Source organism: Arachis ipaensis, chromosome B02, assembly GCF_000816755.2.
Source record: "Arachis ipaensis cultivar K30076 chromosome B02, Araip1.1, whole genome shotgun sequence".
NCBI lineage: Eukaryota > Viridiplantae > Streptophyta > Magnoliopsida > Fabales > Fabaceae > Arachis > Arachis ipaensis.
The window spans coordinates 7,825,168-7,838,053 of record NC_029786.2 but is presented as its reverse complement, the minus strand read 5'-3'; the positions used below and the strand labels follow the sequence as shown (position 1 = coordinate 7,838,053).

At 35.1% G+C, this 12,886-nt stretch overlaps 1 protein-coding gene across 1 annotated transcript; it reads right to left on the bottom strand.

Annotated features, from left to right (window-relative positions):
* On the bottom strand, window positions 9,542-10,400 carry LOC107624768 (cysteine proteinase inhibitor). The gene is made up of 2 exons (XM_016327226.2): window positions 10,184-10,400; window positions 9,542-9,900 (listed from the first exon to the last, which is right to left on the bottom strand). The coding sequence occupies exons 1-2, from the start codon at window positions 10,283-10,285 to the stop codon at window positions 9,667-9,669; spliced, it is 336 nt and encodes a 111-aa protein (XP_016182712.1). The 5' UTR covers window positions 10,286-10,400; the 3' UTR covers window positions 9,542-9,666.

The window sequence follows — 12,886 nt, the reverse complement described above, 5'->3', positions numbered from 1 at the left end:
CTTATAAAAATTGATTTTTTCTCCCTAATAACAACAAATAAATCCTTTCTGTTCATATATTAAAAAAAAACCTTTAGCATAAAATAAAAATTAACTTCTACAAAAAAAACCTTTAGCATAAAATAAAAATTAAATTCCGAATACTTTTTTGACAACCATTACATACTCTTTTCCAATCATAATGTTTTTGAAAAAAAAAAAACCTTTAGAATCAAAGTACTTCTATTGACAACCATTACATACTCTCTTTTTATATGGAAAATGTTATTTGTACAACAAAATTTAGTCTTTGGTCAGTCTTTAATATTATTTAATTATTTTTTAATTAAAATATATTCTTATTTTGTAAGATACACATTTATAATTAAAATTAATTTAAATTTTAAAAATTAAAATTTCTCTAACTTTCTACCCACTTCATAATTATTTTCTCTCTCCGTAACACAGTTTTCTTCTTTCTTCTATTTTGCTACAATATTTCAATTTGTATCTGCACAAAAAAAAGAATTCAAAGTCAGTGCATTTAGAAAAAAATTAATCCCTTACTTATTGTATCTTTGATAAAATGCAGGATCTGTTTTATGACTTTCTATTGATGAATGGTCGAGTATAATTATATACACAAACTAAAATAGTTTCAATTGTAATTTTTTTAATTGTAACACATCTAAAATTTTAAGTTGTACAAAAAATATTTTTAAAATACATCCAAAATCATAAGTCTAAAATTTAAATTTAAACATTAAAAAATAATTGTAACACATCTAAAATTATGAAGTTATACATAAAATATTTTTAAAACACATCCAAAATCATAAATCTAAAATTTAAATTTAAACATTAAAAAATAATTGTAACACATCTAAAATTATAAAGTTATACAGAAAATATTTTTAAAACACTCTCAAAATACAGAAATTGCACATGCAAAAATAATTTAACATTGCAATATATATGAAAATCTCTTCAGGCCATCTTATTCGATTTTTTATTTCAAAAAAAAAAAACTTGTACAGAATAATAAAAAAAAAAGTAATGGTGTCAGAGACCCATCCAAACCTCCGATAAGTTTTCGGCGTGGCGACGTTGATGCGGACGAACGGCGACGAGGAGGAGGAAGGCGGCGACGAAGATGAGTGTTAACGAGGGGGAATGTGGCGTTGTGAATGAGAAGGAGGAAGGCAGCATCGAGGATGAGCGCGGAAGAGGAAGGTGGCGCTAATGAACGACGGCGGAGGATGACTTCTCGATGTGTGCCTCTGAGATTTTTCATGTGCGCCGAGGATGACTTCATTCTTTGAGTGTTTTGTACAGATTTAGTTAATAATTTGGTATGACTTCTCGATGTGCGCCTATAAGTTTTTCATGTGCGCCTTCGATGTGGGGCAAGTGTGACTTCTCTGCTTCTTTGAGTGTTTTGTACGGGTTTAGTTAATAATTTGATGGTTTAAGGTTTATTTTATAATTTTAAAATTAAAATTTTGAATTTTGAATAATTTGATTTTTAGATATGTATTTAAATTTTAAATTTTAGTTTTTTTTAGATTGTATTTTGAATGTGTATTTAATTTTAAAAAGATAATAAATCTATTCATAATTTTTAGATGTGTTTATTTTAATTTTTTTAAATTATTGTAATAAAATGCTGAATATTATACCATTTTTAAATGATACCTAGTTGAATTATTTTTATATATGTTCTAAAATATCAAGCTCTCACATAAATATTATTCTCCAACCACTTACTCATACGATCATAATTTATAAAAGAGTGATTTTGGGATGAAGAATCACAATTCACTTGTGTCCCATGCGAAATGAAGGCAGATTTCCTGTCCTATTTCTCATTCACTTTCACTTTAATCACATGCATAATCACATGCCGCTCGACCCTCATGCAGTACACATAATGAGGACGTTATCTGGAACATCAATCGGCATCTCTTAAAATCGAGTCTTGAGTCATTTTAATTTTATGTTAAATTTGGTACCTACTATAAAGCAGTGAAACTTGTAAACGTCATTCACTGAAAAAATAAAATACAGATCCAAAGTAAATTTTATTGTTAGAAAAGAAAAAAAAAATATTAAACACCAGACTTTTCTATCACCATAGTTATTACAAAATACAAAAATATTTATAGCTTAATCTAATTATGATGATATCTTATGCACCCTATGAGCCATCCTCAAATTTGATCAAATTTGCGGCACTACTATTCAAAAACAGTGGAACAAGGAGGAGATCATAGGTCATTGGATATGTACTAAATAGAAAATATTAAAGCAAATAATAACCTTAAACAAATAGAATTGGTCCCTGGAATTAAGCAATGTCAACAAAATTCTAGAATTGATCCTCATATTTTTTTTTTGTCTAAACATGGAAAGAAACAAAGCAAAGACTATCCTAGCTATATCCGAGCGAATAATTTGCTGGAGATCAGCACAAGACTCAGATCAAATAACATGATTAGAGTTACTCTTGACACCATATCTAGCCATCCAATCCACAGTTCTATTTGCTTCTTGGGACACCCACTCAATGTGAACAAGCCAAGGACGAGATAAAAGCTCCTGAATCTTGTGAACCAAATCTATTACTTCAGATGAATACCCACTTGTAAGCTAATGCATGATGGGCAGAATGTCAAGGCAATCCGTTTCACATATAATATCCCTCAAACCGCAATCTAAAACCAGCCCCCTCCAAGTAGCAAATAATTCACATCTGATGATAGACCAGGGGAGAATGCTTCCAAAGTAGCCCGAGACCCAATCTCCCTTGGAATCTCTAATAATACACCCAAATCCCGCTAAATTTGAATCCTGATACAAGCTTACATCACAATTAACTTTAAAACTGTTGCCTACCGGTGGTTCCCAACACAGGCAATTTCGGAGAGACCTAAAGGCATTGTTTCGATTCCTGTAAACTTATAAGTCCTTGGCAGTAATTCTGGCCAAGGCAACAACCTTGTGGTCTGTCCAAGGGTTGTCATTATTGAATATGTCATTGCACTTATGTCTCCATACCCACCAAAGCCCTGTACCAAAAGACGCCTCATTATTAGCCAAGGCCTTTCGAATCCACTCTTCAAGAGCAGTACCAGCTGTCGAGTCCAGGATACTAGAATCCAACATATGCCAAATTGCCTTTGATCGTTCACAGTCTCTAAGGCAATGCTACATAGTCTCCTGCGCTTTGTTACATCTCTTACACATATCTGAAGAAGCTAAATGCTGCTTGAATCGAAATGTCTCAGTTGGTAGAGCATCATGTAAGCCAAGCCACATAGTAAATTTGAACTTCTCTAGAATGTTTGTATTCCACAACCAGTTCCAGTTACTATTGGCATTCCAATTTAATGTTTTCTCTAATAACCATCTATAACTCTCCCTTGTACTATACTTTTTTGTTACTGCAGGCCACCACTCCCACTGTGGCTCCAACTCAGTCGAACTAGGATATCTCAGACCACAAATAAACTGCTTAATCTCATGCGGAATAGGCGTGGTAAGACTATCAACCTCCCAAGACACCCCTTTCCACAAGTCAGCCACTATGAAATCTGATTCAGAAATATGTACATAAGGAACAAGGTTGTAAAGCTTACCAAAAGGAGTTCACTCATCATACCAAACTGATTTATGGACATCCCCAATATTCCAATGAAGCCCTTCCTTAAGATGCTCATAGGCACTAACAATGTTCTTCCAGGTAGCCGATGAAGAATTTCTATTGTTTTCGTTCATACCAGATTGATTTCTGAGATATTTATGCTTCAGAACCTACACCCACAACTTCTCACTATTATTTAGACAATCTCATACCAACTTTCCCAGAAGCGCCATCTTAGCACAGGTAATATCCCTAATACCCAATCCTCCTACCCTTTTAGGAGTTATGGCGACCTCCCACCTGACCAGAGGCAGCCCTTTACAGGTCGCTTGACCTTTCCACAAGAACTGTCTCATCAATGAATCAATTTTATTACATGCATACTTCGGGAGAAGAGAAATTTGCATTTCATAAACTGGGATAGAGGCCATAACCGATTTAACAAGACAAAGCCTCCCTGTCTTATTCAGCAGGCATCCTTTCCAACTGGAGAGCTTCCTCGAAATTTTTTCAATAACCTCCTGAGCCGTCTTCCTGGAAGCTCTGGCATGACCGATGTTAATTCCCAGATATTTACCAAAATCATTGCAAAATCGGATGTTAGAGACCCCTGAGAGAACCTCTTTTCTCCTCTCTGACACCCTCTTGGAACACTGGGCCTTTGACTTATGAAGATTTACCTTCACACCTGACGCTCTAGAAAACAAGTCCAGGCAATGCATAACCTCTATTACTTGAGCTTTTGATGCCTTACAGAAAAGCAAAAGATCATCTGCAAATATCAAATGAGAGAGTCGTGGTCCGTTCCTAGAAACTGCTACCGGGTTCCACAAACCTTGGGAAACTCTATGAGAGATAAAGGAGGCAAGCATTTTCATACAGAGTACAAATAGATAAGGAGACATGGGATCTCCTTGCCTCAACCCTCTCTTTGGATTGAAATTTTGGAGCCTGTTCCCATTCCATAAAACTGACAACGAAGAGGAAGTCACACAATTTAATATAAGATTAATGGTAGCCTTTGGAAATCCAAACCGGACCAAAGTAGCTTCCATAAGCATTTTCTAAATCAATCTTAAACACCATGGTCCCTTTTCGAGACTTAGTGCTCCTCATGAAGTGCATAATCTCCTGAGCAATGATAATATTCTCTGTGGTTCCTCTTCCTGGAATGAACCCTCCTTGCAAAGGACCAATGATCTCCGACAGGAAAGGTCTGAACCTGTTAACTAGAACTTTTGTGACAATTTTATAAATTACATTACATAAGCTAATAAGTCGAAACTCCCGTAAGGAAGAGGGAACTTCCACTTTAGGAATTAGAACAACGAGAGTATCAAAAATATCCGCATTCATTGACTCACCCTCAAAGGCTCGCTTGACCAGTCCATACACATCATTGCTAAGAGAGTCCCAGAACTCTTTGTAGAAAATATCTTGAAATCCATCTGGCCCTGGGGCTTTAAACGAACTCATGGTCATCACAGCTCTTTTAACCTCTTCAGACGTCACTGGTTCCACTAACTTTTGACAAGCCTCAGTACTAAGAGATGGGCAAGGAAAATGCCCCATGGCGTCTAGGTCGATATCCTCCCTTGTAGAAAAGAGTTTTTGAAAGAAAAATTTGCCGCCATTTCTAGAGTCGAAGTCTCCGTGGCCCAAGACCCATCCTCCAAAAACAACCCATGAATTTTGTTCCCCTTTCGCCTAATAACCATCTGCAGATGAAAAATTTTTGTATTTCTGTCTCCACATCTCACCCATTGTTCTCTAGGTTTTTGATACCACAACAGCTCTTCTTGAAGAAGGACAGCATTCAGTTCCTGATGCAAAACTTGCTCTTTGATCCTAAGTTGTTGATCCTCTTGACTCTCCAGAGCAATCTGAACATCATTCAAAAGCCTCTCCAGCTCCCTTTTCTTAACAAAAATATTGCCAAAAACCTTTTTATTGAAGCTAGTTGCATCTTTTTGAACCTCCAACAAACATTTGACCACATCAGGAGCTCCTTTATTCCAAGCTGTATGAACAACATTTCTAAAAAGAGGATGAGTCATCCATGCAGCCTGGAATCTGAATGGACGATGGCCCTTGGTAGCCCTCTCTGCCATCTTGCACCTAGTGAACAACGGGCAATGATCAGAGTGAAGGCGCGCCAGCACCTCAGTATAAGCCTCCGGAAACATCAGTCGCTAGTCCTGGTTGATGACTGCTCTATCAAGCTTCTTAGCCACCTGCACCCCACCTTTCACCTTCCTGTACCAAGTGAATCTTCTCCCAATAGCCCCCATATCAAATAGCCCACAATCCTCCAATGTTTTTGCAAATTGTTCTGCTCTGGCAAGTCTAAACTGCCCCCTCTAACTTCACTCTGCAACAGCACATCATTAAAGTCCCCTAACACAATCCAAGGTCCGTGGATCATATTAGCAATCATTGTCAAGTCACCCCACAATTCTTTACGCTGATGTATATGCGGATTAGCATACACTGCACTACAGTAACTAGAAGTATTACCCATAGTGATTTCAAAACTAATACATTGATCAACTACATCCAATACTCTCACAGAAATATTTGAATTAGAACATAGAACCTAGATACCCCCACTATGACCATTAGTTTCAACAATACCAACACCCTGGTAACCTAGATTATTCTAAAAAGATTTTATCCTCTCGAAATGAATATGGGTTTCAAACAGAATGAAAAAAGTAGGGTAAAATTTATTCACTAACTCTTTACTATAAACTCGGGCCAATTTATTAGAGGCTCCTCTAATATTCCAAAATAGAAAGCTTAAATCTAAATAATCCATAAAACAATTGTACTGTAAAAAGGACCAACATCAACCGAAGTCCCTAACGAGATGATGAAGATCCACCATCATATCCCCCTGAGACTTGCTTGTCCTTACCCAGTTGTTGCCCAGTTTGTCTGTGTCCCTCCACTGACAACCCTTCCAATTTGCTGATTTGCTGCTTGCTGGTATCGCCAAGGCAGTTCGGAGTCGACGGCGAATTCTGCAAAGAAGAAGGGCACAACCTCTTGTGTCCGTTTATTAAAATGGCAGTAAAAGTCGGCACCACAACAGAGACAGCTTTGCCCTTCACACTTTGCTGTTTGGAAGACGCCAAGCATGCTTGAGATCCGCCAACCAACCCGGTCTTCACCCCTGATTTGGCTCCTCTCATACGTAGCCCAAATTCACGGTTCTGGTACAATTTCTGATTTGAGTGTACCGGCACTTTTTCTTTAGAGGTTTGTTGGGCTTTGTTTGATTGGCTCAATTTTTCTCTCCTTTTACCGCTGACTTTGGTCCAACCAGCCTCATTTCCCAAATGCTGGGACCCCACTTCCTTTTCATGCAACGTATCACCCAATTCCTCCCAAATTTCTGCAACTATCACAGAATCTTCGGGATTCCATCCAAATTCAAAAATTTTTTCCTTTGAGGCTTCTTGTGGCTGCACCACCTGGGCTGTCGTCTCGGTCACTGATGGTTCCTTTTGATCCAGCTTTTCCAACTCTATTGGGGTCATTCTGCAGTCAGTTGCTGGATGCCCGAAACAATTGCACTTGTCACAAATAAGGTGTAAGCATTCATACTACACCTTATATTCAAATTCATCGACAATCACACTCCGGACCACCAGCAAACCAAGATTAATTTGCACGCAAGCTTGAGCAAATTTTTCCTGCTCCGCTGACTTAGTAGCCAGATCTACCCTGACTGGTCTCCCCACAGCAGAAGCAATTCTCATCATAGCTTTATCCTGATAGTACCAAATGCTCAAACCAGCGATTCGAATCCAAACCATAGTCTCCCCGAAAGTGTCCTCACAAGGTTTAAAATCCGATGTCCATGGCTTGACGGTAATATAGTGACCGAATATCATCCATGGCCCCCTAGTAAAACCTTCTCTCGATCGTCCATGCGATCAAATTTAACGAGGAAGTACCCAAACCCCACATCTAAGATTTCATATCCAGTGATCCTCCCTACCCCTTTCATAGTTTGTTTTGTTTTATCATCTTAGCAAACCTTTTGTAAAAAAAAAATTACCTCCTAGCATTTTATGCCAAAGAAACAATAAAATCATTCTCAAAGTTATTGTCATACAATCACCATTCATACATTAATCCTTCTTTTGGTATTTAGTTAGTAACCACCTAAATTTTTTTTGTAGCATCATATTTAAAGCACATTACATATTAAGAGCATTTTGTAATTGAATCCTAAATGAGATAAATATCATTTTTTTTTCATTATTATTCATTAAAAAAACCTCTTCTAGAAATCATACAATAAACCAATTACATTATATGAAATTCCTCTAATTTTTTTTTGAATCTCTTGTGAGATTTCACACACTGGCCTTATCAAAATTTCTTGTTTGAAAATTTTCAAAATATAAAAATCTTTTTGCATGGATAATATGCTAGGAGAATCAGCAGATGCATGTCCCATTCGGCCTTATCAAAATTTCTTGTTTGAAAATTTTCAAAATATAAAAATCTTTTTGCATGGATAATAGGCTAGGAGAATCAGCAGATGCATGTCCCATTCAACACATATATTTCTCAAACTGCACAAACTAAAAGCAAACTCTATAGCCATTGAAATTATACACATTTAATCTCTTAAACACTACAACACTAAACCAAAAAGTATTCAGCGATTAAATTGTACATATTTTCTCATAAAGTATTAAATAGAAATTATTTAAAGGCTAAAAGCATACTAACGTGAATTCACCATCAACACTTGTAAGTGAAAATTTATCAGTACAAAGTCATAGACAGATAGATGACATATAAAAGTAGAATAGCATTTATAGCATCATTTTATGAAATAAAATTCAAAGGCACTTCAAGCTTTATATCAGTGCATAATCTATAATCTATGGAAATAATTAAAAAGAAAGCATTTCTCTACTTACTTGAACAAATCTCAAATCCTAGTCTATAATGGTGACTTTCATAAATCTGTTTCTTAGATCTGGCATAATGGTGACTTTCACGTAAAAACTCTAAATTCTGATTATTAAATCTACAATTTCTGATCCAAACACATAACTGAACTCATAAAAAATTAGAAAGATAAAACAATGATTCTAATAAAAATTTATTAAAAAAATAATAAAAAGAATGAAGAAGAGCTTTAATTGACTACCTACCTCCATCAAGATACAGTCCCAAAAAAAATGAAGAAGAACTTTAATTAACTACTTACCATGGAGCAGTGAAACTTGTAGCTGTCATTTATCGAATAAATAAAATACAGATCCAAAATAAAATTCATTGTTAGAAAAGAAAAAAGACATTAAACCAAACTTTTTAGCACAGTTATTGCAAAATGCAAAAATGTTTATAGCTTAATCCAATTATAATGACATCTTATGCACTCTATGAGCCATCCTCAAATTTGATAAAATCTGTGGCACTATTCAAAAACAGAGGAGCAAGGAGGAGATCATAGATCATGGGATATGTACTAAATAATTCACACCAATCATAATATATACCAAATAGACCTCGTTCTGCATTATATTGCAGGTATATCCTTATCTTGACTGTAGAACTATATATATGGACAATATCTCCCTGCCTATGCAACAATTATTATCAGCTTATGTGCATGCATTTTTCCTTATGAGTGTCATTTCTTCTTTTTTGTTATTCTTTATTGAAACACAGTAAATAAACAATTATAATTAAACTAACATATGAACTCTGCAAAAAATAACAACTTCTATTGGAAGGATAGTTTTATTTTCTTCACACTATAGTACTTTAGTTAGCATGTTTTAAGGTCATAAAGAAACTCAAATAGAAAAATTTTGGTTGTAAAGCATGCAATAATGCAAGTCAGTAAGTAAATGTCACCCTACTCTCAATTATAACTTCCATGTTCCATCAATAAGTAATTTTTAACTTTTTATACATTCTGTTGATGATATATTAATATTACACCCATTATAGTATTTCAGAGTATAGCTACATTTATTCCATACATATATTAGTGAAAATTAAATACATAGCTAGATAAGTGCTCTAGACACTGAAGCAGCATTATCATTTTCATTATCATCATCAGTAACAAGCTTGAACTCTTGCAGCTCCTTGAAGTTCAACCATGGCTTCACCAACACTTTGGCTTCATAAACTTGTTTCTTCTCATCACCATCTTTTGCCTCCATAGTTATTTCATATATGCTTCCAGCAACTACTTGCTCCTTTGCACTTATCACCCTCACAAGCTCCAAGCTTGAATTCTGCAGCAGAAATTAGAAATTATATACATATTATTCAAATACAAAAATATTAATCACTTATATTTTCTCAAATTCATTCGAACTAAAAGTATTACTTCAAATCATACAAACATAAAAATAGAATAATAAACCCCATTTTGAATAATAACCGCACTAACATACTAACATAAAGCACAAGACATTAATTAAGTGACAAAAATAACCCAAATTAAAATGAATTATTTATTTTATCTGGGAAAAAAATTAGAAACAGAAGTAGAAGACGAAGAAGAAGAAGAAGAACCGAATTTTTGTTATGTTCTTCAAGAGCAAAGCGAGCAAGGTTCTGGATCTCAATGCTGTTCTGGCTTCCTTCAACCACACGATTGCCACCTAGTGTAGCCATTTTCTCTTATCTCTGATTTCTTTTCTTTTTTCTTCACCACTTTATAATTTGTTACATGAATTGTGATCTTGGTTTGTTAAATATCTATGTCCCTTTATATATAGTTTGACACTTTGACTTGCAGGTTCAACGTTTTGAGTGGTTAATAATGGCACCCTCCAAGCATATCTAAATACTAATATCTAAATCTCATGTAATTACACGCACGTGTTTTTATTGGTGCATAGTCTTACAATGATTTGATAGAAAGGATTAATACTTGTAATTTACAATTCCATTAATAAAAGTACTTGAAGTTAAGAGTTAACGATAATTAGAAAATCTCATGTTCATCCTTAGATAACACCAAATTTGTCCCACATCAGGTAATAAAAAAGTTTTATAAATATTTTTAATGTCTGAGAGAGTTGGTTTAGTCCGCCGAGTTGAGTAACCCCAACTTGTGACTTAAGTGAGGGCACCAAGGTGATGGAACATGGTTTAGGCTACGCTTGGTGGGATTAGAAGCTTGCACTATGCTGGCTTGCCCGCTCCAAGTTGAGAGTTGGGCCCTGGCTCCCGAGCGAAGGCTCGAATGTCCTGGCTCGTAGGCTAGAGGGCACTGCGTCAGGCTGGTTTAACAGAGCAGCGAATACCTCTGGCTCCCAACAGTGGAGGGATCACAAGCTGCTGCACCACTAATCCACAATGCTGGGTGTGCCTAACCATTGAACCATCAACTTTTGTGCCTAATCCTCAACTTTTATTCAATTTAACACAATTTTTTGTGGAGAGTCAGTATTTGAAATAAACGTTACAGGAGTAATAGGGACAAAATTAAGGCGAAAAGAATTTGCAGAGAGGAAAGTCGAGATGAAGTTGATAACAGAAAATAAAATATAGAATCAAGTTAATTATTGACTCTTTTTTTTTCCTTTTCAATTACCAGAGAGACCTATAAACCAATATAACAGAGAAACAACAAAATGAAATAGAGTGATAGGAACGCCAATGTGAGTGGATGACGATGCAGTGCGATAGAAAATAATTTCAACAAAGAAGGATCAGATTCAGAATGGTGAAATAAAAAATTGAAAGCAATTCTGAATTAAGGAGATTTACCTGTCAAGACAAGGAACAGTGGTGGCACCTGACGGAGTAAAAGAAAACCAGTGGTGGCAGCGGAAGAGGTCACGGGTTTGCAGCGACGGAGGGAGAATCCACGGAGGACTTGCGAGGGAATTCAGAGTCACCGCCGAGAAGAGGGTTAGGGGTTTATGTTGGGACCTGCGATGGTGGGAGTAAAGTCTCACATCGGGCATATATCTAAATGAAGAAAGTTTATATAATTTATGAGAAGAATTATGTTTGCCGAGGTCACTGTTTCCTCAGCTCGCTCGACCTGGTGGAATGGACCTACCATATTTTTTATTTTTTGTTTTTATTACAATTGAATTTTTTTTCAAAACAATTAAAAAACAAATCTCCTTTCATATATTTTTTTGCACAACCATTAAATAATCTTTTCTATTCATATTTTTTGGAAAAACAAAAATTTAAAATTAGATAAAAATTAAATTTCACACTAATAAATTTATGGTTAAGTACTGTTTTCGTCCCTAAGGTCTGGGGTGAAAATCAAAATCGTCCCTAACTTTTTTTTTGTTATTAAAATCATCCTCAACACTACAAAACATTATAAAATTGTCCTTTTTCACTTCAATTTTATTTTTTTTACTATATTACCCTTCATTGTTAATAAAAATAATATTTAAAAAAAAGTAAAATTATTAAAAAAAAAAAAAGCAAAACCCCACCCCACCCACTCCCCAGCATCTCTTCGGTCTCTCCCTCCACCCCTCCCTCAATCCTATCCAGCCAAAAAAGTGATTAGTTAGAAAAAAAAAAGTGATGCTTTATGAGCAAGACATACCAGACCATGTGGGCCGAGAGTGCAACAGCCTGTTATCCCTTTGTCCTCCAACCTACGCCCAAGTCCCGAGGCCCAACTCTCAACTTGGAGAGGACAGGATAGCATATTGTAAACCCATTTAACCCAACCAAAAATATCCAAGCCCATGTTCTATCACAATAATGTCCTCATTCAGGTCACATGTTCGCGTTACCAAGTTCGGAAAACATTACACATTTTCATAAGTTTCATAAACCCGTGTGCTCTAATATATATGACCGATGTGAAACTTATCTAGCATAAGAACTTAGAACAATGTTATAAATATTTGATAAAAAATTTGATCTCTAAAATTTATTTTTAGAATATATATCTAATTCTTTTCATCTCATTTTTAAATTTTTCAAAAGGCTTATTTATTGTTAACATTTTTTGTGAATTTTTTTTGTCAACAATATAAACTTTTGAGTACTATTTTAGTAGTTTATTCTAGATAGTTATAAAACTCAACCTAATTAATGAATTTTAAATGTTATAAAGAGGCTTATTTGTTGTTAATATTTTTTGTGAATTTTTTTGTCAACAATATAAATTTTAGGGGACCATTTTACTAGTGTATTATAGATAGTTATAAAATTTGACTTAATTAATAAATTTTAAAAATTATAAGGATTAAATTGATTAGTTATTAATTTTATGTGTGAGTAAAA

Coding starts and splice junctions, on each gene's coding strand:
- LOC107624768 (XM_016327226.2), bottom strand. CDS start 10,285: ATGGCTACACTAGGTGGCAATCGTGTGGTTGAAGGAAGCCAGAACAGC. Junction 9,901..10,183: donor AAGAACATAACAAAAATTCG/GTTCTTCTTCTT, acceptor TTTCTGCTGCAG/AATTCAAGCTTGGAGCTTGT.